We start from the raw sequence: 25,748 nt of genomic DNA, 5'->3' as shown, positions 1-25,748 counted from the left end.
CGGACGTCCCTGAGGTTCTAGGCTTCAGGTCGGGGCTGGGGTATCGCTCTCAGAGCTGGCAGTTGTCCAGGCATGGACCAGCAGGTCAGACTCGGGAAGCATCCTGGGATGGACTTCTGGGGTGGCGCCCCTGTGGGTCTCAAGAGTCTGAAGTCCAGCACCCAACTCTGAGGCCAGCTCTCCCTCCCCCGCTCTCCCCCCACATTCCATGCTTGGGGGAACCTCATCCTCTAGGATTGTCCTGCTTCCAACCCCACTATGGGCCGCTCCCCACCCTGCTCACTGGGAGTGAACAGGTACCTTCGGGCAGGGCAGGAGCACCAGGCTTCAAGTGGGAAAGCTGTGTAACCCCAGAAAGACGCTGGGTGTGCGAGGCTGCGTTTCTCCCTCGGGCCGCTCTCACCACTTCCAGCTTGGGCTGCTGCAACCATCTTCTTTCCCATGCACCCTCCCGGCCCCCACACTCACATGCCTCCTCTCTCCCGGCTCCTGGACTCTCCCCTTCCGGTCTTTGTTCAGGCTGTCCGCCCTCTATCCACCTGGCCCCTGCCCTTGGGCAGGTCTCCTTTAACCAACTGTGAGCGCATCGAAGGCAGGACTGGTCCTCTTCCATCTTCGTGTCCCCGGAGCCTAGCACAGGCCTGGAACTCAGCGGTTGCTCTCAGCGTTCACTACATGGAAGAACTAAGGAAAGAACAGGTGTGTGACAGAAGGAAGCCTCGCAAGGTGGGGCGTATCTGTGAATCTGATTCCCTCAGAGGATAGGAGCCAGTCTTTCCCTCCTGGACCCCCAGCCTGGGGAGCCCAGCCCAGGGGATGTTTGTAGAGGCCTCCTCCCCCTGCTGACAAAGCAGGGCAACTAGACAACATCTAGAAGCTTCTCTGGCAGCAGTGAGTCCTGCCTTGCCTGGGGAGACAAGAGCAGTCTCTATCGGGCACGGAATAATGGCTTTCTCTGAAGCTGAACGCGACAGCCGTGGTTAACGCCTCTCTCCTTCCCTCTCTCTCTATGGAAGGGTGTGTGCCTGGCATCCAACCGGTTTCCAGCTCTCCAGGCTGGTCAGGGGGCCTCCCAACGAGTGCGTGAAAAGCATTGCTGAATTTCAATTCCGTATTTGGCCATCCCTCCCACCCCTGAGGTTCCAAAGGGCAGGGATCACCTGCTCATCTATCCGGATATTCAGCAAATATTTATTGAGCGCCAGCCCCACGCGTCCTGTGGACTCGCCTTTATCTCAGTCTCTCGTCCCAGCCAGAGACTTGGCACACACTCAGTGTTCATGGACAGGGGACACACTAGTGGCAGATTCAACGGGTAAATGGGGAGGGGGCTTGGGATCCCCGCCAGGCCCTAGAAAATGAGCTGCAGCCAGACCAACGGAAGCCCAGGGATCACACACACTTGGCAGAATCCGTCTCAGAGCAGTGGTTGTTACAGGGGCCCGGGTTGGGGGCTGCTGCTGGCTGTTCTGCTGGACCCACGCTGCCTCCTGGCAAACGTAGCAGTGGAAGAGGTGATGGGACTGAACGACCTCTGAGTCCCCTCCGGCCGTGCTACTCAGGGACCTGTGACAGGGCCCGTCAGCCTGATCGTCCCCACAGCCCCCACAGCGACGACCAGCCAGTCCACGTAGTAAGCCGGACACAAGGGATGTGGCCCTGTCACACCGGGAACACGTGGTCCTCGTACCTGCTTCTGGACACGGGCCTGGAACTGGAGTGTCGGGGAAACGTTTGCAGAGACACAAAGAAGACTGCACTCACCGAGTGACACCGTGGGACCGGTGCCCCGGGTGCTTGAACAGAGGCCCCAGGCCGGGCCCTGCCAGACTCGCTCTATGCTTGCAGACAACTCTCAGCTGTGGTCTAGACACCGAACTGCTCAGCCAGTGAAGCCTACTTCACAGTCTGTCCCCCACCCCCTCACCCAGGGCAGGCCACCCAGCGTGTGCCTGTCACTGCCCGGCCCCCAGGACTGGGTGGACTTGTGGGTGTGCCTTATCCACTTCTCATACGCAGGACCTATTAAAAAGCCAGCACAGAGCAGGGCATTCAGCTCCTGGAATAAATGAAGGTCACGCGTTGTAAAATCTATGAACACGCCTGCCAGTTGGCGTGCTTTCTTGACCACCGGGAGGAGCTCCAGCCGACGGATCAGAAGCCACGGCCCTCAGGTTGGGCAGGCGCCTCCGGGCTCAGGCACAGCCCTGTCCTTGTCCTGCCTTCCATGAGAGGGACTGACCCCTGCAAACTCCATTTCCTGGGCTTGCTCGCCGGTGGGTTCTGGCTAATCTAGTCCGTGGGAAGCCCTGACGGTACGTGAGACAATGGGCAGGGGAGCTGGCCTCTTCTCAGGCTTCTGGCTTCGGATGCCGGTGCAGCCAGTGCCCGCCTCACCCCTCGGAGGAGGTCCTGCCAGGCAGCCCTCCTTGTTGGTCCCAGCCTGCAGCTGCTTCCTGCCATTGCCAAGCTCCGGGTTGTCCGAGCTGCCCGATTCCGCCTCCGGCTACCCCACCACCTTCGCTGCCCCTCCCCCGCTCCCCACACCCCGGCCACGTCGGGTCCCCACCGCGTGTAGGTCGTCTGCCCCGCTCAACCCAGATCCACCTCTCCTCTTCGCCGTCACACCCCCCTCCTCCGCTGCCCAGCTCTGCTCTCTCCGGCCCCGGCCAGACCACGAAGAGACCACACACCACAGGCAGGTTGGAGGCTGTTTCTTTATACAAAGGTAATCAACACCATGGATCCATCAGCATGCTGCTGTGGCTCACGCGGCCCACCTCACCGCCCTGGGGCAACAAGGCCGGGGCGGGGGCTGGGCCACTGTAGGGGAGAAATACTACACGGGCCCGGGGACTGCCCGGCAGGGCAGCTGGGAGCTCCCGAAGAGTAGACACAGACAAGCGGGCACTGGAACCAAGAGCACCACACACAAGGGGAGGAAACGCAGAGTTAGGATTGGCTGCTGGCAGTCGCTGCCGACCCTCACCTCCCAGGCCTTCTCTGGGAGGCAGGGCGGCAGGTGGGAGGGGCCCCGGAGCCCGGAAGCCCGGATGTGCCACTACGAAAACTACGTGACTTCATGTGACTGCAGAGCGTCTGGCCCTCCAGGTCTGTAAACTGGTGACGCTAAATCGCACTTCACAAAGTTGTCGTGAGGATGAACAGGGTTGAAATAGGATATATATCAAAATACTCGACACAGAGCCTGGCACATAGAGGTGTTTGATAAATAATTTTTTGTCAAGAAAATCTTAGCTCAGCTCGGAGAGGACCTTCTTCAGAAAGCCAAGATGGGAGAGAACTTCCCTAGAGATTCCCTATCAGGGGATCAGGACCCTTGAGCACTCCTTGGAGCCCGCAGCCGCTGGAGCGGCCAGGGCCCCAGAATACACAGTGCCAGGGCAGTTGAGAGGGGTGGGGGGCTGGACCCCCAGGGAGGCACCCGCGGTAGCCGGGTAGACACCGGAGGAGTTAGGGGTTGTGCCAAAATGGTTCTGTACGTAACACAGGCCGGAGGCCGGCTGGTATGGAGGCAGGCTGGGCATGTGCCCGGGAGCGCAGGCTGGCCAGGGGGCTAGTTTCTGGCCACTGGCATGCTGCATCTGGGCGACAGGGTGGCTCGGGGACAGGTGAGGGTGGCCACTCTGCGTGGGGTAGGAGCCGGGCACAGGGTTCAGCCTGGAAAGGAACAAGAGAGAAAACGGTCATTCCCATGGTGATGCCAAAGCCCCCCAGCTGTCATCGTACATGAGAAAAGCTTGGGATCACCGTACCACTTTATAGGACAACATGCTTTGGCCATTTTCTATAACTAGCTCTGAGCACCAAGTGGGGAGGAAGGTTAACCTCAGCCGGTCAGGAAATGCCCTGAGAGGGAAGCGCCCATTCACAGGCCTGCAGTGAGCCTGTAGGATGAAGGGACGCTGAGCTCCTAAGGCCACCTGAGGTGGAACCGCCTCACAGACTTTGCCACCCAGATGAGATGAAGGTGGGACCAGATCACGGCCGTCAGTGTGCCTGTGGCCGGCTTAGCAATTGCACCCAAAGAGAATAGACCAACCTCTAAGGGAGGAAGGGCAGGAGGGCTCTCATGGGTAACACGGGGCTTGGGCCCAGGCCCTGTCTGCTGTGAGGTTTTCTACCTGTGGCTTCAGGAATGAAGACTCATAGCTCAAAGTCCCGGCCGGCAGGAACCATCGAGCCAGATGTCTGGAGCTGCCCATGCAGAGATTAAAGACCCCACCACAGACCATGTGGCTGGGACCACGAATGGAGACACAGCCTGAACTTCGGCGCAGTTCCCAATATGGACAATGACTGCCAATACCACTGATGTTTGTGGTGGATGATTGCACTGAATCTGTAGATATTTCAGTTAGAACTTGATTTTATGGGGTGCCTGGATGGCTCAGTCAGTTAAGTATGTGACTTTGGCTCAGGTCATGATCTCATGGTTTATAAGTTCGAGCCTTGCATCAGACTCTGTGCTGACGGCTCGGGGCCTAGAGCCTGCTTCCGATTCTGTCTGTCTCCCTCTCTGCTCCTGCACTGCTTGCACACACTCTCTCTCTCTCAAAAATAAACATCAAAAAAATTTTAAAAAAGAACCTGATTTTACAAACCAGCTGTTTAAGTACAGGAACAAAGCACTTAATGGCACTTCTGGGATTCTTAAGAATATAGAGGATTTGGGGGGCGCCTGGGTGGCTCAGTCGGTTAGGCGGCCGACTTCAGCTCAGGTCATGATCTCACGGTCCGTGAGTTCGAGCCCCGTGTCGGGCCCTGCGCTGACAGCTCAGAGCCTGGAGCCTGTTTCAGATTCTGTGTCTCCCTCTCTCTGACCCTCCCCTGTTCATGCTCTCTCACTGTCTCAAAAATAAATAAAACGTTAAAAAAAAAAAAAAAAAAAGAACAGGGGATTTGGGCCACCAGAAGTTCTGCAAGAGCCTCCAAGGACGCAAAGTTGTCCAGACCGCGTAACTGCCAAGACAAACACACATGTTGTCATGCCAGTGTCCCCGTCAGGCCATCTGAAACATCACTTTCTGTCCCGGGTGCCTGTACCAGGCCAGGATGACGAGGAACCGTATGCCATGCCATGTGAGGAACGCGGAAAGAACTGGGGGATCATCACCTCCCTGACCCGGATCTGTCTGCCATGATGAAACAGAATCAGATGTACCACCCAAGTGTCCCAGTTACAGAGAGGCAGCTGCGCTTCAGATGGGAGAACTTTCTCATTCATGATGAGCTCCCAGACGGGAGGGGGGTGTAAGTTCATGCCAGGTGACCGCCCTCAGCTGTGTGAAAGGAGGGTTCCCTCACAGGGTGCAAGTCTGCACCCAAAGGCCCCTTAAGTCCCCTCTCGAGTTTATGAGAACAATGAAAAGCCTACAAGGCACAATACACCTAAATTTCAACACTCTCCCCCACATTTAGACCCCAGGGATCACCTGCCTGAAGCAAACTGGGTGCGTGCGCATTTCTAGTTTTCCCAGTACTCCCCAGCAGTGCCCTCCCCTGCCAATGTCCCCTTTTTTTAGGAAATGGTCAAAGGGCCCTGAGCTGGTGAAGGCCAGGGGCATCCACCTCCTGAAATCAGCTACAAAGAGCAGCTTCCAAGTCAACCGAAACCCTGCATCTAGGTCGGCCCAGAGCGCAGAATCTATTCCATAGCTGGTTGAAGGTAGAAAAGGGCCGTTGGCAAAGCATCTGAACTTCACAGTGAGTCGTTTCCTTTGGGGAGGCCACTGAAGGAAAGAAAACTTCCTACGTGGTAAAGTCTAAGTATGGAGGCAGCCACAGGCCAGAAGTGGGGAACAGTGGAAAGGGGGTGAATTGGGCCCGGAAGAAGCGACCTTAGTTCGAGACTGGGCTCTCCTATCCCCCTGACACCTAGAGAAAGACTCTCGAACTCCTTGGTCCTCTTCTCTGGTAGGAAGGAGTGAGACTACATGGGCCTGGGCGGCTTGCCTGGCACCTTCCGTGGAGTGAGCCTGGACCAGAAGACTGGAAACCTCACCTGCTGCCGGGCGGCCAAGAAAACTCTGCCTCTCAGGCCCTGTGCTGTTTCACGTCCAAGCCACCTCGTCAGCTGTGTGTGGACGGTCTGCTTCTTACCAGGGCTCCCTGCCAGGGCCCGGCTGGACCTGTGCAGGGTGCTCGTAGGCACGGAGGGCTGGTGACAACGCTAGATGGGGCCACTCCCTCCCACAGTCTGTCACAAGTCAGTCAGAATGACGTATGAAGGCTTTTCCCATTCCGGCTGGCCAGAGTCCCGAGTGCTCGGACGACATTTGTGCATGCGAGTTCTGGGCCCGGACCTGCCCACACCCTGGTCCTTTCTCCCATGGTACTGAGCCAGCCACACTCTCTCTACAAGCCCTGGAATTGCTTCAAGAATAAGCTCCAAGAATTCTGTAACTTACTTCCGGCTGTGGGCTGCCCTTCTTTCGGCTGAAGAGCCCGAGATGTACTTGAACACCGAAATCCTCCTCATCAGGCTGAAGGGGAACTTCTGGTCGAGCTTCAGGGCTACTCGCTCTGAGAGGTCGATGGGGTAGCAGTAGGTGAGGCCATCTGAGGTCGACATATTAAGTGAAATTGGAGGCAGCTCGAGGGAGGCGGGCCGGACACGCCTCACAGAGTACAGGTTCCCACGTTTATTCTGCAGGGGGATTAGCGCTCATTCTGCCACCAGCCTGAGCTCCGGGGAAACCAAGAGTTGAGTTTCTATTCCCTGCACCTCAGAGGGAACACGAACCAACCGTCGGGGGAGGCAGGTGGGGGTGGGGGGGGGGGCCGATCGGTGCCGACACCTCACCCAGCCCATCCCTTGAGCCCTGTCATTCCTGCAACCCGTCAAGCTGGCACACGCCTCTGTGCCTGCAGTGGGATGAGGCAGGAGGCTGTCCCAGCACCCTCTGGGAGGACTGACATCTTGTACTTTGTCCCCAAACAGAAGGCACCTTGCCTCAACGTGACCAAGTGAGCTTCACGTGGGCCTCTTCGGCAGCAATTTCCCCCACACTGTCACCGCCCCAAACAAGTGGTGTGATGGCACTCTGGCCGTCTGGCCCGTGTCAACCCACCACTGCCTAGGCAGTCATAAAGATTCAGCTTTTGTCCGTCTGTCCACCCATCCATCTTTTTGGCAAATGTTTACTGAACATCTGTTACTTCCAGGAACTAAGAAATGAGGAGTGCCAGGCAAGGCGCAAGTCACTAGGGTAGGGTCAGTAGGGATAAGAAAGGGATTATCCGGAAGACCAGGCCGGGGACCCTAAGCTAGTCTAGGGAGATCAAGATGACCTTCTCTAGGAAGGGACATGCATGCTGAACCCTAAGTGGGGAGCAGCAGTAGCTGGGAGAGGGTGGGGATGGAGGGAAGGCTGTAAGGAAGCACCGAGAATGTTCCTCCCCACTCGCTGGAAGAGCGCTCCTCGCCGGAACGTGAGCAAGACAGTTCTTTGTGGGGCTCGACTGTTTCCCTCGGCAGCTCCGGCCACCGGCGACTAAGGGGCAGTAGCACTTAGTCTTTGTGACAACCAAAAATGCCCCCTGCGTGTTACTAAATTCTTTCAGGGAGGAGTACATCTCCAAATGCTGAGTTCCAGCATTAACCGATGCTGTGAAGGAGTTCAAAGTTGTCGCGGCTGATGACTTCAGAATGACCTCAAAGGTCTGTTCTGCCTCTGACTCTGCTGAAGTCCCAATGCCAGGCTGGTCCTCCCACCATAGATAACTGTAGCCAGGATACAACATTTTACACACTTGCCGTCAGACTTTGAGCGGCAAACACTGCCAGACTGTGATACCTACAAAAAGGGAAACAATTAAGTGAGCCTCAAGATGGAACTGGCTTTCAGCCTGGAGGCACTTTCCAAACTACAGCATCCGAAGGGGAATCCAAGCAGAGAAGAGCATTTTTTTTTTTTTTTTTTTTTCTGCATTGAAGAGATAGATAAAGAATTCAGAGAGGAAAAAGGGCCTGGGATTTCCAGATCAGAGTAATGGAGAGAAGGGAGGTGCTCTGGGAAGGAGCTCCAGAAACATGCATGGGGTTCCCCGAATCTTTAGCTGAATGCCCATGTGCACACCCACAGGCCAAGACGCCTCAAGCCAGGCAAAGAACAGCTACTGAGCTACTGAGGGAACAACTACCCGGGAGCTGTTCGCTTAACAACGGGGAGCTCACAGGGGGCAGGGACATGCTCAAGTTCTAACCACACAGGGGAAAGAGACCTCGCTGACACCAGGGCATTCAGACGAGACTTCCTAAAAGGTAATGCCTTGCCAAATAAATGAACTGCCTATCAGGAAAAAAATCAACACTTGTTAAAAAAAAGAAAAAAAACCACAACTCGGCCCCAGATACCACAGCATTCGCAGTGTCTAGTGTAAACTAAAAGATTACGAGACGCGTGAAGAAGCAAGAAAGTGGGTCCATTATCAGCAGGAAAATCTGTCAAAAACAGATTCAGAAATGACAGACATGATGGTGTTAACAGACAAAATGTTTTAAAATAGCTACTATAAATAGCTATTTTACAAACAGCTACTATATGGAAGTATATGAAAGGTTTAAAGGAAAACACAATGAAGGAACAGATGAAGAATCCCAATATGGAAATGAAAACTATATATATATATATATATATATATATATAAAAGAACCTCCTGAGCTGAAATATACAACATGAGGGGGAAAAAAACCCAAGCAGATGGGTTTAACAGCTGGGCACACACTGAAGAAAAAGAGATCACCCAGCTGGAAGGCAATGGAATAGAAATTATCCAAACTGAAATGGAGAGGGGGAAGAAAGCTAAAAAAAAAAATACAAAATAAACAGAGCCTCAGGGACCCACTGAACAATACTAAGTAGTCTAACATATGTTTAATTGGCACCCTGGAAGAAGTGGGGGGAAAGTAGAAGAGAAAAAAATACTCGGAGACATAATGAGGATAATTTTTTTTAGACTTGTATGAAAACTGTAAACTCACAGATCCAAGATCCAATGACCAACTACAAGCGAGGAAAACAAAGAAAATCACTCCAAAGGTACATGATAATTAAACAGCTGAAAACCAATGATAAAAAATTGTGAAAGAAGCCAGAGGAAAACAACGAATTATATAGGGAAAACAATAAAAATGATTACTGCCTCCTCATGATAAAAGAATATAAGCCAGGACTAATGCAATGACATCTTTAAAAGTGAAAGAAGATCAGAGAAGGCCAGAATTCTGTATGTGGTGAAATAAAGGCATTTTCAGAGCACTGAAAGCTGAGAGAATTTGTCACCAGTGTACCTACTGGGGGGTACGGGTATGAAGGGAGGTTCTTCAGGCAAAAGAAAAATGATACCAGATGGAAACTTGGATCCACACAAAAGAATGAAGAGAATCAGAAATGGCAAGTATGTGGGTAAACGCTGCTTTTTTAAATTAAAAAATATATGACTGTTTGTAACAAAAGTAATAGCAATGTAGGGGTATCTGGGTGGCTCAGTTGGTTAAGCGTCCAACTTTAGCTCAGGTCATGATCTCATGGTTCATGAGTTCAAGACGTGCGTTGGGCTCTGTGTTGACAGCTCAGAGCTGGAGGCTGCTTCAGATTCTGTGTCTCCCTCTCTCTCTGCCCCTCCCCTGCTTGCACTCTATCTCTCTCAAAAATAAATAAGCATTAAAAAATGCACATCTTCTGGGGCGCCTGGGTGGCGCAGTCGGTTAAACGTCCGACTTCAGCCAGGTCACGATCTCGCGGTCGGTGAGTTCGAGCCCCGCGTCAGGCTCTGGGCTGATGGCTCGGAGCCTGGAGCCTGTTTCCGATTCTGTGTCTCCCTCTCTCTCTGCCCCTCCCCCGTTCATGCTGTGTCTCTCTCTGTCCCAAAAATAAAAAACGTTGAAAAAAAAATTAAAAAAAAAAAAAATGCACATCTTAAAAAAATTTTTTTTAAAGTAATAGCAATGTATTGTGAAGTTTATAACACGTATGACAACAGTAGAAATAAAATGTAGGACAATAACAACACAAAGAATGAAAAGAAGGAAAACAGAAACACAATTCTGTGAGATTCTTCAGTTACATACAACGTGGTATATAATCTGTAAGTAGTCTGTGATAAATTAAAAATGTATATTGTAAACTCTACAGCAACCACTAAAAAATAAGACGAAGAGGTACAGTTAATAGCAAACACAGCAAACCCATAAGAGTCTATCTTTAAATATGAGATACCAAAAAAAATATTCTGTTGAAGTCAGGAAAAGAGGGGAAAAAAGGCACGAAGAACATTTGGGACAAAGAAAAAACAAAAAGCAAGCAGGCAGACTTAGCCCCAACCATATCAATAATTATACTAAATGCACATGAGCTAAATGTACCATTTAAAAGGCAGAGATAGACTGGAGAACCAACTATATGCTATCTACAAGAAACATGTTTTGTTTTTATTTTTTTAATGTTTATTTATTTTGAAAGAGAGCATGAGGGGTGGGGGGAGAGAGAGAGAGAGAGAGAGCGAGAGAGAGAGAGAGAGAAAGAGAGACTCCCAAGCAGTCTCTGTGCTATCAGCACAGAGCCCAACATGGGGCTGGATCCCATGAACCATGAGCAACATGAGATCATAACCTGAATCAAAATCAAGAGTTGGGTATATGGGGCACCTGGATGGCTCAGTCAGTCAAGCGTCCAACTCTTGATTTCAGCTCAGGTCATGATCTCACAGTTGGTTGAGTTTGAGCACTGCATGGGCTCTGTGCTGACAATACAGAGCCTGCTTGGGATTCTGTCTTCCTCTTTCTTTGCTCCTCTCCTGCTTGCACTGTCTCTCTCAAAACAAATAAACTTAAAAAAAAGAGTTTGTTTTAAACAGTTGGGTGCTTAACCAACTGAGCCACCCAGGCACCCCAAGAAATATGTGTTAAATTTAAAGACACAGGGGCACCTGGGTGGCTCAGTTGGTTAAGCGCCCAACTCTTGGTTTTGGCTCAGGTCATGATGTCACGGTGTGTGGGTTTGAGCCCCGCGTTGGGCTCTGTGCTGACAGCGTGGAGCCTGCTTGAGATTCTCTGTCTCCCTCTCTCTCTACTCCCCCCTCCCGCTCATTATCTCTATTTCCTAAAATAGGTAAATAAACATTAAAAAAAAAAATTAAAGACACAAACATATTAAAACTATAAAGATGGAGGGGTGCCTGGGTGGCTCAGTCAGTGAAATGTCCAACTTTTGGTTTTGGTTCAGGTCGTGAGTTCGAGTCCCACACTGGCTCTGCACTGACAGTGTGGAGCTCACTTCAGATCCTGTCTCCCTCGCTCTTTGCCCCTCCCCCACTCGTGCTCTTGCTCTCTTTCTTGAAAATACATAAACATTAAAAAAGATCTATAAAGATGGAAATATATATACCCTATAAGTCCTAATTTTAAGAAAGAAAGGTAGAATTACATAGTAATATCAGCTAACAAAGACTCTGGAACAAAGAATATTACCAGAGACTAAAATCGTCCATTTCACAATGATAAAGGGTGAATTCATCAAGATGACATAACAATCCTAGATATGTATGCATCCAATAAGACCTTCGATACACTTGAAGCAAAAACTGACAAGAATTCCAAGGAAAAAATAGATAAATCCACAACTTTAGTTGGAGATTTCAACAGTCCCCTTTCAGTAACCGACAGAACAAGTGCAAGTGTATAGAAGGCTAGAAGATCAACACCTTGACCTAACGGACATAAATGGAACACTACACCCACCAACCGCAGAATGCACATTCTTACACACAGAACGTTCACCAAGATATATCAAATGCTGAGCCAGAAAATAATTTAAAAGGACTACAATCTGCAAAAGAACGTGCTCTGACCTTTCGAAAGGAAATTAGAAATCATCAACAAAAAGAAATGTGAAAAAGCACCAAAAATGTAGAAATTAAGCAACTCACTTGTAAATAACCCTTGGGTCTACGAAAAAATCCCAAGGAAAATTAGAAAATACTTTTAACCCATTAAAAACGAAAAGACATCAAAATTCGTGGGATGCAGCTAAAGTAGTGCTTACAGAAGAGTTTATAGCTTTAAATTTTCATGTTAGAAAAAAAGGTTTGGGGCGCCTGGTAGCTCAGTTGGTTAAACCTCCGACTTCAGCTCGGGTCATATCTCATGGTTCATGGGTTCGAGCCCCATGTCAGGCTCTGTGCTGACAGCTTAGAGCCTGGAGCCTGCTTTGGATCCTGTGTCTCCCTCTCTCTCTGCCCCTCCCCTGCTTGCGTTCTCTCTCTCTCTCAAAAATAAATAAACATTAAAAATTTTTTTTCATTAAAAAAGGTTCAAAATAAATGAATTAAAATTTTAAAATAAGATAAATAAGAACTATGTGATCAATGTATATTTACCTACCCTAATAGCTTATAGAATCACGCTTTGAAAGAGATTTTAGAGGGTGCCTGGGTGGCTTAGAGGGTTAAGCAAACCACCCTTGATTTTGGCTCAGGTCATGATCTCATGGTTCATGAGTTTGAGCCCCGTGTCAGGCTCTGTGCTGCTTGGGATTCTCTCTCCCTCTCTCTCTGTCCCTCCCCTGCTCAAGCACTCTCTTGCTCTTAAAATAAATAAACTGAAAGAAAAGAAAAATATTTTAAGAATGTACCTTATTCAACCTCCAACACTAACCATTTCTAATGTTGAAGAAAGTAACCCCCTGGAGGCACCTGGCGCCTCAGCTAGTAGAGCATGAGACTCTTGATCTCGGGACTGTGAGTTCAAGCCTCATGTTGGGCATACAGATCACTTAAAAAAATGTTTTGTTTTGTTTTGTTTATTTTTTTTTAACGTTTGTTTATTTTTGAGACAGAGAGAGACAGAGCATGAACAGGGGAGGGTCAGAGAGAGGGAGACACAGAATCTGAAACAGGCTCCAGGCTCTGAGCTGCCAGCAGAGCCCGACGCGGGGCTCGAACTCACGGACCGCGAGATCATGACCTGAGCCGAAGTCGGATGCTTAACCGACCGAGCCACCCAGGCGCCCCAAAAAATGTTTTTTTAAATAATAAAGAAAGGTAACCCACATTGTATTTTAGAATGCCCCCCCCACCCACCCCTGCAATGGCCAGAATATTTATACAAGGGTTGTAAGGCTTATCCTAAGTTTTTAACCACCCATAGGACCCTGCCTGTCTTTAAAAAATTTTCTACTGGGGGCGCCTGGATGGCTCAGTCAGTTAAGCGTCCGACTTCGGCTCAGGTCATGATCTCACGGTTCACGAGTTCGAGCCCCGTGTCAAACTCTGTGCTGACAGCTTGGAGCCTGGAGCCTGCTTTGGATTCTGTGTGTGTGTGTGTGTGTGTGTGTGTGTGTGTGTGTTGTGTGTGTGTGTATGTCTTTCTCTCTGCCCCTCCCCTACATGCATGCAGAAAGAGCTCTCTCCCTCTCAAAAATGAACATTAAAAATAAATTTTAAACATTGTTTCTTCTGACAAAAAGACTAAACCCAACCCAACCCAAACAAACCTACTTCCTATTCCTTTCATGGAACATCTCCAGCTCATGGGTATCTCAGATTCTTCCCATGAAAACTCACGTCATAACTAGCCAAACGTAGGGTTTATGCCTCCATTTACAAGGAAGAAAAAAACCTCAAGTCAGAATATTTCACTAATATTCACTATTTCAGCAGTGCTACGCTGGCATGAAAAGAAAGCTAGCTATGTTGACACTTTCCAGGCGGCAAAATTCTGGTCCAGAGAAGGGAAGTGACCAGCCCAAGACCACATGGGTTTCAAAGCTGAAGTTCAAACCTGGATTACCTACACCTGAGCCCACGGCTCTACCTCCGCCCTCTGCCCAGACCCTCCACCGTGGTTCACCGCTTGCCACGTCACCACCCTACAGTTCCCTTCCACGAAGGATACATGTCAGCCCAATCCCAAGTCCGCAGACATTACTGAGGAAGGAGGTCTGGGGAATGAGCCAGGAGGCACAGAGCAGGAGCCACGGCACCAGCATCGAGGGCACAACCATGCCGAAGACCAGGGCCCTCCTCATCCGAGAGCGGACAGAGTTGACGCCCAGCATGGCAAAAGCCACGGGGGTGAAGCCTCTGGCATCCTCCACCTCCCCCAGCTTCGAAAGCGATGACACGGCTTCAAACGACAGGAAGATGATAGCAGAGAAGATGGCGAAGATCACGGTGAAGAAGCAATGGCGGACGGTGCCCACGGTTCTCTCGAAATTGCCAGCAAAGCGCCAGATGATGATAGCACCGCAGAGCAGGGAGATTGGATTCTCGTAGACAAAGATGTACGTCACCAGCCTGTAAACTGCAGAGGGGACAGGCAGGGTTAGAGGCTTGACCGCGAGGGGCACTACCAGAGGGAAAGCCAGGCTACAACCCACCTCGGGAAGGGGGAGTGGCAGGCTGTCAGCACCAGAGCAAATCAGCCAGGAGCCATGAAAGGCAGTGGGAGACAGCACTGAAGGACCCAAGGCTCAAAGCAGAAGTGTGACATCCAGCCCTTGCTCTTCCCCAGACCTGGAGCAAGTCTGTGACTGGCTTCCAAGTGGGGGGAAAAAAAAATGACACTTTTTAGCATGGGATGGTCTTGGAATTTGTTAACGTGCTTCATAATCCTTTTTAGTTTTTTATTTTAGGTTTTAATACTGACCTATCTCACCGGGCAGTTTGAGGGTTAATTAATTGTAACAGCTTCAGGGTGGATTGAGTGGGTATCACTTAACACTCTGTGTGCCAGTCTCCTCGGCTGTAATCCTGACCTCTCCTTCCATAGTGGCTGTTCAGAGAAGAAAAAAGGGACCATGAATTATTTTGCACCTGCAACGATTATAAAACTATCACTAATAAAATATAGAACTCAGACATCTTTCTTCAAAGTGCATACCCAACCTTACAGGTAGAGCAATGCTTTATGGCAGTAAGACAGCAAAGAATACTACTCCTATTTTTCTAAAAGCAGTCACTTCTTATGTACTTTCATGTCCCCCCAGGCCAAAACACTAAAGTGAAGGAGGGGACTGGTGAGGTAGTAGTAATACTGAACCTTGGAGGCCTAAAGGCTTGAAGTGGAATCTTGGCTCGGTCATGTCCAGGCTGGCGGAAGCTCAGTCAAGTCATGGGCCCTGCGAGCTTCGGTTTCTTCATTTAAAATGATAGCATTACATCTGAGGACTTCAAAGGTCTCTTATCTGTCAGATACTCACATGCCCATGAACCCCACACTCAGAGAAGCTGTGAGCTAAAGGGAAAAAGGGGGAGCTTGGTTTACACTGACCTCTTAAATATCTCTGAGGATGCGCTCTGTGTATCCAGGGTGGTGGTGGGGAACAGTTTTTGATTTGAACAGGGAGGCAACCATATACCTCAGGCCATCTCTATAAAATTTCATGATCTGATGAGTACTTTATGATTTGTTGAAACCATTCCAAGTATAAACTGAAATTCCAAGTATAAATGTGAAGATTCTAGAAGTTACTCTATATGATTTGGGTATCATAATACACCCCCAAGGCTCCAGTTCCCAAACATCATACAATAAAATACCCGTGTTCCTGTCTCAATTGCAAGACTTAATAGCTCTGCGGTTCCCTACTGACGCCTGTTTCACCTAAATAATGGGCAATAATAAAGCCTACGTCACAGGATGGAGATTAAAGCTCATGAGTGTGTGCTTTGCAAAACAACAAAAGCTATACAAATTTCCCATTTTCCTCCCCAGAAAAGAACGGGGAAGAGACAAAGACTACGAATGTCTCTCATGAGCGGATGTTTATATTCAATCACCTAGAGAAAACAAACACCTTTCCCAAGGCACAAGATGCCTCCCCCCCCTCCCATGAGCTGGGAGTAGGGAGTCAGGATTAAGATACACGCAAGTAAGCAGAAGACATTCTAAACCCCAAAGAGGCCAGGACGCTTATAGAGGGTGGCCACAGAGGATGCTTAAGTGTCCTGATGAAGGCGAGAGAGACATTTTTTGCCAGTGGGGAGGTTAGGAGGTGTGTATGCGACGGGACAGGGAGAGGAAACAATCCTTCTCCTCGGAGAGCGAGCAATGGGTGAACGAAGCCGGTTTGCTAGCGAATGGGTGTGGGGCCTTAACCAGGCCGGTGGCGCCAGGGTAGGGAACAAATTCGGGTAGGTTAGGACTACAGATGGAGTAATGGGAAGATGGGACTCTGGAGGGACAACGACGCGGGATACGGGACTGGTTCTCAGGATGGGGAGAATGACGCTGCGGATGGAGTGGCCGGAGGTGTAGCCCGCGGCTCGGGCACTGGGAGCGCCGGGAGCGGTGGGAGGAAGAGGGCTGGCCCCGCGGCCCGGCCCCGCCCCTGCTTGCTCACCTTGCCAGTTGCGCAGGGCCTCGGACCGCAGCGAGAGGCCCGAGGGCGCCAGGGGCGGCTGCAGCAGGAACAGGCGGGGCCCGGACACCAGCAGCGAGAGCAGCGCGGTGAAGAAGGTGGCGGATGGCACCTCGGGACACAAGGACCAGCTCCGAGACCCGGGCTCCGAGACCACCATGGCCGCCATCGTGCCTGCGCCACGCCTCGGCGCCGGCTGGTCCTGGGCTCCTTCCGCCTCCCTGTGGCTGTCTCCCCTGGCAACAGCGGCGGCGGTGGCCGGAAGCCCCGCCTCCTCACGGCCCCGCCCCGCGTCGAGCTGTCCAATCCGCTCGCGCCGCCAGCCTCCCGCGCGCGCTGGCCGCCGAGAGTCGGAGCAGCGCCCTCTGGCGTGCAACCCTGGGGCCCCGCGCAGGTGCACTGCCGGGACCAATTGGGGGACGCGGGTTTGAATTCCACCGCCTCGTCTCCAGAGACTTCATGATTACAGTGTCTTGCGGTTTACAGAGCTCTTTCGCTCACACGCACACACGCACGAACGCACACACATGCACCTGCCTTATCTGTGCTTATCCTCATTATACCGATGAGGAAACTGAGGTCTAAGGAGGGCCCTGAGCAATTCAGTTGAGTAGCCGACAGAATTCGAACTCAGATCCTCCCACTACTAGGCCCATAATTGGCTGGGAGTACAGCCGGGGCGGCCTTCAGTGGCTGGATTGGAGAGGAAGGGGCAGGAGATGACGTTGGAAGCGTTAGAATGTAATGTAAACACCTTAACCTTCAGGTCTATTTCAACTCTTCAAATCTGACAAGCGGCTTCTCCAGAGTACAGCTATTTTAGGTAGACAACTAGAATGTGTTTCCCTGATTCCAGATGCCCAAGACGGTGAGGCAACCTGCCCGAGGTCACAAGCAGGAAGTGGTAGGATAAGGATTTGACTCTGGTTTACCAAGCTCCAATCTTCTGCCCTTTTCATTATTACCCCCTCCTATCCCGCCTACTGCTACCTGTATGTTAAATTTGACTCGAAGCCACACGGGCTACTGAAAAAGAAACAATGCTTCGCTCTTTGTGCTGAACATTCGTGTCCATTCTCTGGCCCTACTCTGCCCGCTCTGTAGTTCTGGCCCTGTCTGTGTTCCCATGGGCCTCAGGAAGAGAACCTGAGATTGTTTTTGTCCTTTGTGTTCAGTACTAAAATATAACCGTAAATTTTCCAGAGATTTTCTATATATACATATATATGTATATATGTGCGTTTGTGTGTATATATACATATATATATACACATACATATAGCAATGGGACACATTTAAATTTTTTTAAATGTTTATTTTTGAGAGAGAGAGTGAGATAAAGCATGAGTGGGGGAGAGGCGGAGAGAGAGAGGGAGACACAGAATCCGAAGCAGGCTCCAGACTCTGAGCTGTTAGTACAGAGCCCGACGCGGGGCTCGAACTCACAAGCCATGAGATCATGACCTGAGCCGAAGTCAGACGCTTAACTGACCGACTCACCCAGGCACCCCATCAATGGGACACATTTAAATGAACAGTGGGTATATTTAACTCATGCTTCTCATGGTGCAGCAGTGGGCATAAAAATTAATTAAGGTTTATGAAATATGCGAAGCGAATATGAATCAGGAGTGTGGGAACTTGGGCTGCTAGAACCAGGTCCAGGCCCTGAGAAGAGGAAGGGGGTGGTGGTCCCAGCTCCTCTGTGCCAGTCAGGCAGCCCTAGGAGTTCTGAGTTTACTTCTAGACGCCCACCCTGAAAGAGAATGTAGGAAATGAGAGCTTGTCTAACCAAAGGGACCAGGATTAGGAAGGAAGCAGGAGGGGCGGGCGGACTTCAAATCATATCTGACAAGGAACAATTAAAGGAACCAGAGAGATTTCTCTGGAAAAGCGTCAGGGGTCCTGACCACTGGCTTAACTATCTGGAGGCTTTTCCTGAAGGTGAGGGAGTAGGTTTATCCTGTGTCACTCCAGAGGGAAGGATTGAGAGAGAAAGGTGGAAATGGCAGCGAGCCCACGGGACACAAGGAAGCCCTTTCTGACGGTTTGGGTTGTCCACCCATGAAATGAACTGCCTTGATCAGTAGTGAGCTCCCCGTCACTGGTAGTTCACAAGCAGAGGCCATGTGGTGACTTGATGAGAATATTGAAGATATTCAAGCATCCACTTGGAAGTAGAAGTCGATGGCTTTTAAAATCCCTTTGGATACTCTGGTTCTGAGTCTCCACAAACACAAACACATATGGAGGGTTGATGCATTTACCACTTAGCGGGGGGGGGGGGGGCCACTATAAGTGCATTTGGTCTCCTGGCAGAACGAGAGCTGTAGTGATGTCACATATCTTACGGTCAAGGGAGCCTCCAACAGTCTCCTGTCTCTCTGACTCTGCCTCCTCCTCATTTTCTCCCAATTATGCCTCCAGAAGAGCCCAAGACCTTCTCTTAAGCTCAGGGGGTAGAGAACTGGCATGAGCCAAGAAGAGCTTTCGTCAGCCTTGAGGATGGGGCCCCGAGGGACTACGAATCATTTTTGTTCTACCCACTTTGCCCTTGGTCTACAGAGAGACTTCCGGGCCTCAAGCGTGCTCCCCAGGGACGCCTCCGTTTGCGGTCCTACCAGGCATTCTCTTCCTGCTTGGAGAGTGTCTGGTTCTCCAGGTGCCAGACTTTGAGGCTGGGAGACAGAAAACACACACACACACACACACACACACACACACACACACACACACAGAGTTTCTAGATCAAATCCATGAGCAAGTGCTACTCGGTGGTTTTTTACAAAAGTAAATCAGAAGGTGTTGCTGCTATGCTACAACTCATAAGAGCCTAGGTGCATCTGTGTCCTGTTCCCTGCGAATCTTTCTCAGCTTATCTTTCTGCCATTTTATATACCCTGGGGGAGCCAGAAGGGTGTCTGTGTCCTAACCTCCGGATATCCATATCCTATCGATACGCTATCTCATGCAGCAAAAGCTAGTTTGCAGATGTGATGAAGTTAGGAGTCGAGGTTATCCTGAGCCCATGGAATCAGGAGGGTCCTTTTCAGGAGGCAGGAGGGCAAGAGGAAGAGAGGGTAAGGAGACAGAAGCAGGGGTCAAAGCTATGGGCTTTGAAGGTTGAGGCAGGGGCTGCTGGCCAAGGAATGAGTCAATCTCTAGAAGCTGGAAAAAGCAAGGAAACTGATTCTCCTCAAGAGTCTCCAGAAGGAACACAGGTCCGCCCACACCCTGCTTTTAGTCCTGTAAAGTCCATTTCGAACTCTGAACCCCAGAACTGTCAAGACCATACATCTGTGGGGTTTCACTCCAGTCTTAAAATTGTGGTAAAATACGCTTAACCCTTACCATCTCGGCCATTTTTAAGTGGACAGTTTGGAGGGTGTTAAAAACATTCACACTGTTGTGCAGCCCTCACCACCCTCCGTCTCCAGACCTGAAAGTCTGTATTCAATGGAGCACTAAGCCCCCGTTCCCCAGCTCCATGCAGCCCCTGATAACCACCCTCTACCTTCTGTCTCCTTGATTTTGACTACTCCAGGGACCTCATAGAAGTGGAATCATACAGTGTGTGTGTGTTTTGTGATTTGCTTATTTCACTGAGCCTCATGTCCTCGAGGCCCATCCATGTTGTAGCAGGTGTTAGAATGTCCTTCCTTTTTTAGGGTACATGATATTCCATTCTCTGTATATACTACGTTTTCTCCGCGTCCAAGAGGACGGACACTTGGGTTTGCTTCCACCTTGTGGCTATCGTGAGTAATGCAGCTAAGGACTATCGAAGAGCAGGGGCTGGTTCCACTTTCTCTGCATCCTCGTCAATGCTTGCTATTTTCTGGGGGTTTTTTTTGGTGTTTTGTTTTGTTTTGCTTTGTCTGTTTTGTTTTGTTTTGATAGTAGCCATCCTAAGGGGTGTGATGTGGTCATTTGTGTTGCTTTTAAGACCCTGAGTTTGTAGTAATTCAGTAATGTAGCAATTTCCTCTTATAGCGGCAACAGGAAATGAATGCATTCCCTCACTCACTACACTGGTTTTCCTTCTGTTTTTCAAAGAGGCCAAGGCCTTTCTCACCTCAGGGCCTTTGCACCTGCTCTTCCACTGCTGAAACGTTCTTCTCCTGGCTCCTAGTATGGTGGTTTCCTTGCTAGCCGTCAAGTCTCCAGCTCGGATGCTCCTTCGGAAGGGCCTTCCCCAGGTCCCAGATTCTCCCGGTTACTTCTTTGTTTGGTGTGCTTGCTGCTGTCCCAAACTATCTTGCCTATTCTCATCTTTCCTCCTCTGACTGTCACTGTCACTAGACTGTGAGGTCCCTGAAGGCAGAGACCTGCTCTATGGCCTGGTACCTGGAGTAGATCCTGGGACATAGTGGGTGCTCATACACACTTGTTAGTCCCTCCTCTGCACAGCTGGTGTCCTTGGGTGGGGAAGAACAGGTTGTTTGAGGAGCTGAGAAACAAGGACCAGATGCCTCACTTTGCACAGCTGAGACAGCTCTGGGACCAGTGCTAACCACCCATCTTGGCGGGTTGGGGTGTCCTGGATTTGCCGCCCCCATCCCAGGGCACGTCTGCAAAAGGCACAGAATGATTTGCAGGGCTCCCTAGGGCTGGGGGCGGGGCGGGAGGCTGGGGAGCTGCACCAGGGGCGCGGGACATCAGGTCCCTGGGGGGACCTCCCAAGGGGTCCCAGCCTCTCAGCCCGAGCGCACTGAGTAGCGCAGCTCCTTGTTGCCCCGCACTTGCCTCTCTTGCCTCGTCACTTGCTGGAGGATGGCCGAAGGGCAGAACGACGTGGGCGGCCAGTTCCCGACTTGAGCTTCGTTTCGCCGCCCTGGGGCCTCCGAGCCACGTCCTTACTGCCCTCTGGTGGACAGCTCCGTGCAGGGCTCCTCTATGATGGAGAAAAGGCCCCGTCCCAAAGCAGAATGCTGCCACCTGCTGGCTGTCCCGGGAAGCGGCCCTCATCCAGACAGTTTAATCCCATAACGGCTGAGTAGTCCTGTTTAGGACCCAAATCTTGGATGGCAACACCCCAAGGTAAGGTAACTGCAGCCTTCCGTGGCACTCATTTGCCACACCATCTCTCCCCAGTTCTCTTGTTCCACATTCACAGGTTGGGGGCGCCCAGCAGCAAGCCTGGTGCCTGAACACGCATCTCCCCTCCGCCCCCCCCCCCCCCCCCCCCCGGCTGAGGACGGAAACCCAGTTCCCTCCCACCCCCTTCTGGATGGCATCCCGGTTTCTACAGTAATCTTCAGGATCTCCCCCAGCACTGGGCTTCAGTGCGTCATGGAATGTGAGGTGGGCAGGAGCCAAATTGTGGAAGCCCTCCCAGGCTGCGGGGGTGGGGGGGGGGGGGGTGGTGAGATGTTATCTTGTGACCGCTGCAGTTTACAGGGGTTAAGCTGGGGCAGTCATGACCCTTCATGCTTTAGAAAGGTTGGGGAAATGAGCACTGTTCACATTGCTGAGAAGATTGAAAATTGGTACAATTTCTGGGGAAGGAAATTTCACAATATTTTGCAAAATGACGAACGGGCACATCTTTGAAGCAGCAATTCCACCTCTAGTATTTTGAGCGACAGATGGAAAGTGGAAAATGTCTTATGCGTTGTGGTGTTGGCTGCAATGCCAAAATGACTGGAGACATCCTGATGTACATTGCCATAGGAATTATTAATAAATTACGGTCTGGGGGCTCCTGGGTGGCTCAGTCGGTTGAGCTTCCAACGACTTTGGCTCAGGTCATGATCTCATGGTCTGTGAGTTGGAGCCCCACATCGGGCTCTGTGCTGACAGCTCGGAGCCTGGAGACTAGATGTCAGATTCTGTGTCTCCCTCTCTCTCTGTCCCTCTCCCACTTGCGCTCTGTTTCTCTCTCTCAAAAATAAATAAAAACAAAACATTTAATTTTTTTTTAATTTTAAGTTATCAGTGATTTTTTTTAATTAAAAAAAATTTTTTTGGGGGGGGGCGCCTGGGTGGCTCAGTCGGTTGAGGGTCGGACTTCAGCTCAGGTCATGATCTCACACTCTGTGGGTTCGAGCCCTGCGTCGAGCCCTGTGCTGACAGCTCAGAGCCTGGAGCCCGCTTTGGATTCTGTGTCTCCCTCTCTCTCTGCCCCTCCCCTGTTCATGCTCTGTCTCTCTCTGTCTCAAAAATAAATAAACATTAAGAAAATAAATAAATTACGGTCTGGCCCTTCAAAGGAATACTCCATACAGTCCTAAAAACAAAATGTAACAAAAAACCGAGGAAGCTATATATCAATATGGAATGATATCTAAAATATTTTGCAGTGTGGGAGGAGCAAAGTTAATGATTGGAGATAGTGTGCTACCATAAAGATGCTGGGGGATAAAAATTCATTTTTTTCGGGGCGCCTGGGTGGCGCAGTCGGTTGAGCGTCCGACTTCAGCCAGGTCACGATCTCACGGTCCGGGAGTTCGAGCCCCGCGTCGGGCTCTGGGCTGATGGCTCAGAGCCTGGAGCCTGTTTCCGATTCTGTGTCTCCCTCTCTCTCTGCCCCTCCCCCGTTCATGCTCTGTCTCTCTCTGTCCCAAAAAAATAAATAAATGTTGAAAAAAAAATTAAAAAAAAATTCATTTTTTTCAATGCTAAATCATCACGGCGGTTTCAAACTCCCCAGGGTTGGCTGAGGCCCCCACTGAGACAGCATGACACCCTAGTTTTCCTCCACAATCGTGCTTCCTTCCTTTCCCTAAGTGCTGATCCCAAGAGCACTCCGCCGATAAATATTAATCTTTAGCTTAGAATGTGCTTCCTGGAGAGCCCAAACCTGTAACAGCACCAATTGAATTTTACTGCAGGTCACCAGTTTTCCAATGTGGCTCTCTTATTTGATACTCCTGCCAGCAGTAACTAAGAGTTCCAACTGCTTCCCGTCTTTGTCAACGTGGGTGTGCATTCATTTTAGTGTTAATTTATCTCTCCACGATGACTAGGGGCAGTGAGCATCTTCTCAAGAGCTTGTTGGCCATTCTGTGGAATGCTTGAATACACATAAAATATTTAAAATGGGAGGGGGGAGGGACTCCTGGGTGGCTCAGTGGGTTGAGTGGCTGACTTGTCATCTTGACTCAGGTCGTGATCTTGTGGTTAGTGAGTTTGAGCCCCACATCAGTCTCTGAGCTGACAGTGTGGAGCCTGCTTGGAATTCTCTCTCTCCCCCAAAGTAAAGAAACTTAAAACAATAAAAACGGGAAAAAAGGAGATGACTTTGGTTACTGTGTGGCAGGGACAAGAGTAAAAATAGGGGGTCCCATCAGTAGGTAGCGCAGTGTTCTAGAGAAAGATGACAATGGTCAGACACACGTGGTAACAGTGGAGACGGAGAGAGGAGGATGGGTTTGGAGTATAGTGTGGAGGCAGAGCCCATGAGATGATTGACAGAGTGGGTTTGCAGAGTGAGAGAAAGGGAGAGATCAAGGGGGAGAATCCTTCAAGGTGCCCCTTGAAGATCTGGGGACAAGGAAGGGGAGAGCAACATTAGGGGAGTGGTAGAAATCATTCTGGAGGAGAGGAGGGATCAGGAGACCCTGAAAGGGCAGGGAAGGCGTTGGGGGCAAGGGGGCAGGATGGATGAAGAACGAGTCTGGACAAAGTTATAGTAATCGAAACGGTGTGGTACTGGCCTAAGGACAGGCATGTGGACAATGGAATAGAATAGAGAGCCCAGAAATAAACCCTCACATACGTGGCCAGTGGATTTTCAACAAGGGTGCCAAGACCCATGGGCAACTTTCCCTGATGGAAGGATAATCTTTTTGACAAACGGTGCTGGGAAAACTGGATATCCACACGCAGAAGAGTGATGTCAGATCCTCATCTTGTACAAAAAGAAAAAAAAGATATACAAAAATGAACTCAAAATGGATCAAAACCCTAAAACTATAAAACTCTTAGAAGAAAACATGGCAGGGGGGAATCTTTATGACTTTGAATTTGGCAATGATTTCTTGGATGTGACACCAAAAGCACAGGCAATAAAATAAAAAAGAGATACACTGAACTTCATCAAAATGAAAAACTTGTGCATCAAAGGACCCTACGAAGAGGATGGAACGGGAGAAAACTCTTTGAAGAAAATACACGTGTAAATCTTTGTGACTTTTGATTAGATATGGGTTTCTTAGTTTTGACACCAAAAGTACAAACAACCAAAGAAAAATATAGACAAGGCGAACATCACTGAAATCAAGAACATTTGTGTGTCAGAGGACATCATCCAGAAAGTGAAATGATACAATGGTAGAAATGTTTATAAATCACAAATCTGGTAAGGGTCTAGGATCCAGAATATATAAAGAACTGTCATCATTCAATGACAAAAGGGCAACCCAACTGAAAAACTGGGCAAGGGATTTGACTGAACACTTCTCCAGAATACACGCAGGCTCAACATTATTAATCATTTAGGAAATGCAAATCAAAACTGTACTGAGATACCTCTTCATACTCAGTAGGATTTCTAAATTGAAAGGAGGCAGGGAGGGGGAGAGGAAGGGAAGAAGGGAGGAAGGAAGGAAGGAAAAAATGACCGTTAGTGAGGGTGTAAAGAAGCTAGAACCCTCACACACTGCTGTGGAGAATGTAAAATGGTGACATTACTATAAAACAATGGCAGTTTTTCAAAAAGTTATTCATGGAGTGATCAGATGGTTCAGCAATTCGAATCCTATGGATATACCCAAGGGAAAAGAAGGCAGCCGTTCAAACAAAAATGTACGCAGGAATGTGCCTAGCAATATTATTCATAATTAGCCCCCAAGGGGAAACAACCCAAATATCCATCAACTGATGAATGGACAGATAAAATGTGGTATGTACATACAGAGAAATATTTGGCTGTAAAAAAGAATGATGTGCTGGGCCACTTGGGTGACTCAGTTGGTTAAGTGACCGACTTCCGGCACCGGGCTCTGTGCTGACAGCTCAGAGCCTGCTTCAGATTCTATGTCTCCCTCTCTCTCTGCCCCTCCCCTGCTCGCTCTCTCTCTCTCGAAAACAGGTAGACATTAAGAAAAAAAAAAAGAATGATGCACTGACACATGCTGCAACACAGACGAACCTCGAAAACGTGCGCTGAAGGAAACCAGTCCAACAGGAGCACAGATCACATGGTTCTATTTGTATGAAACGCCCAGTGTAAGCAAATCCATAGAGATAGAAAATACATTAGTGGCCACCAAGTTGTGGGGGGAAAGGGGAATGGGGAAGGAGTGCTGATGGGTATGGTGTCTTTTTGGGGGGTGGTAAAAATGTTCTAGGGGCGCCTGCATGGCTCTGTTGCCTCAGGTCCGACTTTGGCTCAGGTTATGATCTCATGGTTCATGAATT

The 25,748-nt window shown here is 49.9% G+C and overlaps 1 protein-coding gene across 2 annotated transcripts; it reads right to left on the bottom strand.

Annotated features, from left to right (window-relative positions):
• Positions 1–2,699: 2,699 nt before the first annotated feature.
• On the bottom strand, positions 2,700–16,617 carry RHBDD2 (rhomboid domain containing 2). 2 transcript variants are annotated; one of them, XM_030300538.2, is made up of 4 exons: positions 16,368–16,617; positions 13,919–14,326; positions 6,432–6,582; positions 2,700–3,681 (listed from the first exon to the last, which is right to left on the bottom strand). In XM_030300538.2, the coding sequence occupies exons 1-4, from the start codon at positions 16,552–16,554 to the stop codon at positions 3,324–3,326; spliced, it is 1,104 nt and encodes a 367-aa protein (XP_030156398.1). In that variant the 5' UTR covers positions 16,555–16,617; the 3' UTR covers positions 2,700–3,323. The 2 variants fall into 2 exon arrangements, with proteins under 2 accessions (XP_030156398.1, XP_030156399.1); XM_030300539.1 differs by lacking the exon at positions 13,919–14,326 and having other exon boundaries at positions 16,368–16,609.
• Positions 16,618–25,748: the final 9,131 nt, after the last annotated feature.

Source organism: Lynx canadensis, chromosome E3 (genome assembly GCF_007474595.2).
Source record: "Lynx canadensis isolate LIC74 chromosome E3, mLynCan4.pri.v2, whole genome shotgun sequence".
Taxonomy (NCBI): Eukaryota; Metazoa; Chordata; class Mammalia; order Carnivora; family Felidae; genus Lynx; species Lynx canadensis.
The sequence above is the reverse complement of the archived record's forward strand: the minus strand, read 5'-3'. Positions and strand labels throughout refer to the sequence as shown.